The 4,475-nt window shown below is 32.9% G+C and overlaps 1 protein-coding gene across 1 annotated transcript; it reads left to right on the forward strand.

Moving 5' to 3' along the window:
• Positions 1 to 205: 205 nt before the first annotated feature.
• On the forward strand, positions 206 to 3,405 carry LOC134262020 (uncharacterized). Its single transcript, XM_062744710.1, has 5 exons — positions 206 to 222; positions 1,793 to 1,933; positions 2,112 to 2,298; positions 2,411 to 2,512; positions 3,091 to 3,405. The coding sequence occupies exons 1-5, from the start codon at positions 206 to 208 to the stop codon at positions 3,403 to 3,405; spliced, it is 762 nt and encodes a 253-aa protein (XP_062600694.1).
• The last annotated feature ends 1,070 nt before the right edge of the window (positions 3,406 to 4,475 follow it).

Genomic DNA, 4,475 nt, shown 5'->3' on the forward strand with positions numbered 1-4,475 from the left:
AAAGTGTTCAGTACTTCAGAAATTTAAGTTTTGTAGATTAAGTCATTTAAAACCACTTCAATCAAAAACATAGCAAAAACTGACGCGATGAAAGATTTATGTACTTAGAATTTAGAATTTTTTGAAATTATTTTTGCAGATTAATCATATGTAATAAGACAAAAATATATGTTAAAATTATATAAGGTAAAAAAGTATGCAAAAAATGCCGTACATTGTAATGTAAATATTATGTAAATATTTTAGGGGGAAAATTTTTTTAAGTATGAAATTATCTGACGCATTTATTAAAAACGATGCTCTATACTTATACTGCTCTTGAATGAATAGTGTATTATCAAGACGTCTATCAAAGACTTTTGGAGTGATGTCTTCTAAACAGTTTCCGAGGAAGGTTGGAAGGTGTTGGATTTTTATGTTTCTTTTGAATTTAGTTTTTTTTTTTTGATAAAACTACATTTTTTATATGTGCTATTTACTTTTTAGATTTTGTCACTAAATATGATACATATACGAATCTTACACCAAACGTCACTTCTCCATTTTCTTAAGCAGTAGAGTTAATCAATATCCATGCACTTTTCTTTACTATATTTGAGTTTTATTTTAAAATTATAATGCAGCAGTATTCGCTTTATCCTTTACTACATTCAGGAAGGAATATGTTTTTTAACCAGTAACATTTCTTCAATAGTTTTCTTTATCATCTTTGTGTTTTCAACTTTGTCGGCACATGGTGTGATATTCTGCCTTAAGCAAACAAGGCTCTTGAAAACAGCAAATCGTTAATAACTTACAAAGAGTGTCTCATTATGTATAAAGTTTTCAAAGGAAGTATTTTTTTGTTAGAAGTAGCATTTAACTGATTCACATATACAATATAGCAATGAGGAAGCATTACTTTACTCTAGATGTTGTCACTATTTATTTGGCTACTAAGTAGAATTATGAATCGGACTGTAAAAGAATTTATATTTTCTGCATTTTTAAAACTCACTGTATTTAAAGAATTTTTGTTGACTGCTCATTGGTAAATAACGACGTGTATTGTTTAATATTCTGAATAGATTGTCTATCCATACGTTAAAATATGTACAAGGAACTTTATTAAGAAGACATTTATTATTTGAGTAGTTCAAATGAAGCAAATTTTTTCTCGTACTAATATTTAAAACAGGGGAAGCAGAATATATGTTTACATGGAGATACATTGCTTAACTTTTTATAGGGCAAGAAAGTCTCGTTTGTGCGTCACTTCCGGTTTGGCTGCTGGAGATAAACAATACGAACATGTGCTTTCGGTTCAATATTGCCGGTTTCACCTCGTGAAAAATGCTTTGTTTTGTGGCGAGCTGTAACCACCAAAGCTTGCGGGAAACTTGCAGCTTCTTCAGGTTCCCAAAGAAATCAATAAAGTTATGGGAAAAACTTTGCAGATATGATGTTTTATTTAAAAACACTTCTCAAAATATAACAGAGGAAAGTCGGGTTATACACTGTCCTTTCAATCGTACGCCTATAACATGTTACCTAATGCCTGAAATTGAATTCAGCTTAGGAATACAGAGTTATCAGTGTTGTATTTCACTTTTTAATATTTTCTGATTCATTGTAACAGTGGTCTTTTATAGTCAACTTAAAGTTATCCCGAATTATCACCCACGAGAGCACGGGTGGAGAGGGGAGGTGGATCTACAAGAGCTATGAAATTAAAAATAATAGTACTCGGACATCAAATCCTTATCTAGATTATATTTAAAGGTATAATTAGAATATAATATATTTAATTCAGGAGACAAGATAGGACAGTAACTGCAGCTGACAGAATATGCAGCTGTCATTTCGAAGATGGAAAAAAAGAAAATGGACCAACTATCTTCCCTTGGAATCAAGGACAGTATTTTGACTTTGGAGACCCTAATGCTATTTCAAGGTATGTTTTGAATATTTCTGTGTCATAATTTTGAGACATCATTTTACCATACAATTTATTCAATAACGAAATATTTTCTATCAACAGCTAATATAAATTTATGAAGTTAAAAAAAACTGACAGAATATATGTAAAAATTTGAAGTAGTTAGTTATAACTAATTATGTTACACATAAAGACAATGCAAACAGAGCCCATCTGTAAACCAGGGAGAAGAAAATGCGGTTATGGTGGAAGAGACAGAGGCTGCACAACCAATTCAATCATTTAGTGAGGGTTTTGACCATGACCAGCATCTACTGCGACACGGGACCGTTACAAGCACCTACTGCGATAAAGAGTCAAATTTATTAAAACAAATCCAAGTGAGTATAAAAATTTCAGTAGTACATGTATTTAGTATTGTAGTACTTAAACTCTGTTTTGTGTACAATGTTGTAAAAAAAAACCAGTTACACACTTATATGGTTTTTGAAGGAAATGGAACAACAAATTGAGAAGTTGACGTCAGAAATAGCCATTCTTAAGACTAGGAAACAACCTTTCACCATAAGCCAGATCATCAATGATGAAAAGAAGGTATCCATTTTTTTACTGACTGATACATTATTTGTTCCAATGTAGCTCCCTCTGTGAAGTGGTTAGAGCGTTGTGAAATAAGGAGTTGATCCTTACCTCCCGGGTTCAAATCCCTTTGCGGGATGGAGACCAGTCTTTCAGATGAGACTGTAAAAACAGAGGTCCCAGGAAGTGCTGGCATGAAAAACATCCCTCGCTGCTCAAAGGCCATAAGTGCCGAGTATAGTCAGAATTTGTAGCCCTGCACTGGCAAGTGTAGGCATCTCCATATAAGTGAAAAATTCAGGAGACCGATGTTCAACAACAATAAGTCCTTGTTCAAATCGCATATACTGTATAAACACACCTTTAAGAAGATTGATTTTTGGGAGTTAAACTTTGGTCCAAAACTCTTCATCCAACTTATACCATGTTATACATGAGTTATAAAAAAAATGATTTTTGCAGGTCAATCCCTCTAAATAATTTAACCTTAAAAAATACAACCGTTTTCTATGCAATTATATACAGTATGAGAAATTATTTTACCTTTATAACAAACCAGAACAACTACATTCCATAAATTCATATTTTATTAGATGCTGATGTACACCTCCTTGAAAGCAGACATGTTTAGAGTAGTGGACTCAACTATTCAGAGATTTCCATTAACATATGTCAACAACTGGACACCAGCAGTGATTTCAAGAACTGACCAGTTATTAATGACACTGATGAAATTGAAGCTAAACTCTCCCAATTTAGATTTAGCTGAGAGGTTCAACACAAGTAAGACAACAGTGCAAAATATTGTGGTTACACATATTTTTGCTTTGCATGAAGTGTTCTTTGAGGGCATGATTGAAAATAACATTCCCTCCCTCTTAAAGTGCAAGTCCGACAAGTTTTGGTGATTTTAATTGTTGCCGTCTTGTGATCGATGCGACAGAGGTGACCCAAGACGTTCCAGGGCAGGATATGTTAGCACAGTCTCAAACTTATAGCTCATATAAAAACAGGCACACCGTAAAATCTGTTACAGGCGTTGCCCCTAACGGAGCTGTGGTATATGTAAGCAAACTTTACCCAGGAAGTACATCTGATGTGGCCATTGTTGAACACAGTAAAATGCTCTGCCAGTTGAAACCAGGGGATCAGGGGATATGATTCTGGCTGATAAAGGTTTTACTATTCACTTCCAGCAGGTGTGCATCTCAACATCCCTCCTTTCTTGAAAGACAAAGGACAATACACTCCTGCCGAAGTGCAACTGTGCAGAAAAATTGCCATATCTCGTATCCATGTAGAGCGGGTAAATAAAAGAATTAAGAACTTTGAGATATTATCTCACATTCCTCACAAGTTTAGACATTTAAGCACGAAAATTTTTCAAGTATGTTTTATACTAGTCAATTTTCAAGATCCAATGATTGCAGAGATTGCAGATAATTACATTCAGGCTCAAGATTTAGACACTCAGTAATATATGATATAAGAATGTAGAGGTGGAGCAAATGTATTTATTTCATGAGAGGTTCCAAGTATTTGTAATTGTGTTCAGCTTTAACATATATTTCTTTTATGATATTCATACCCTAAATCGATATTGTAAATGTAAGTGTAACAAAGTTTTGACAAACCCAACCTTGCTTCAAGTAGAGTGCTATGTATAAGTGCCAGGAAAATAAAGGTTATATTATATGTATCATAAATCTTGTAAACAACTTTGAAAAGAGCATTTTAAGGTAAATAGTGTGTTGTCATTGACCTTTACAAAGATTCTTTGAAAATACTCCATTTACCATTATTTTTTGCAAAAAAGCAATTAAAGCATATTTTAAATTCTATAATATCATGAAAGCTAGTAAATTTTACATATGTTATAGCAAATTTCTATTCTTTATCCATTTTTTTTTTTATACATTGAGTCATTAGTCCCTTTGGATAATGGAACAGTACAATTGTTATGAAATAATTCTTTGAC

The sequence above is a fragment of the Saccostrea cucullata genome, unplaced genomic scaffold, assembly GCF_032062105.1.
Source record: "Saccostrea cucullata isolate Sc308-1 unplaced genomic scaffold, CSIRO_AGI_Scuc_v1 ctg3236, whole genome shotgun sequence".
Classification (NCBI taxonomy): domain Eukaryota; kingdom Metazoa; phylum Mollusca; class Bivalvia; order Ostreida; family Ostreidae; genus Saccostrea; species Saccostrea cuccullata.

Excerpts from the sequence above, each read along its gene's own strand:
- LOC134262020 (XM_062744710.1), top strand. Across the intron at positions 2,299-2,410 it reads ATTTATTAAAACAAATCCAA|GAAATGGAACAACAAATTGA; the intron begins GTGAGTATAAAA and ends TGGTTTTTGAAG. Across the intron at positions 2,513-3,090 it reads TCATCAATGATGAAAAGAAG|ATGCTGATGTACACCTCCTT; the intron begins GTATCCATTTTT and ends ATATTTTATTAG.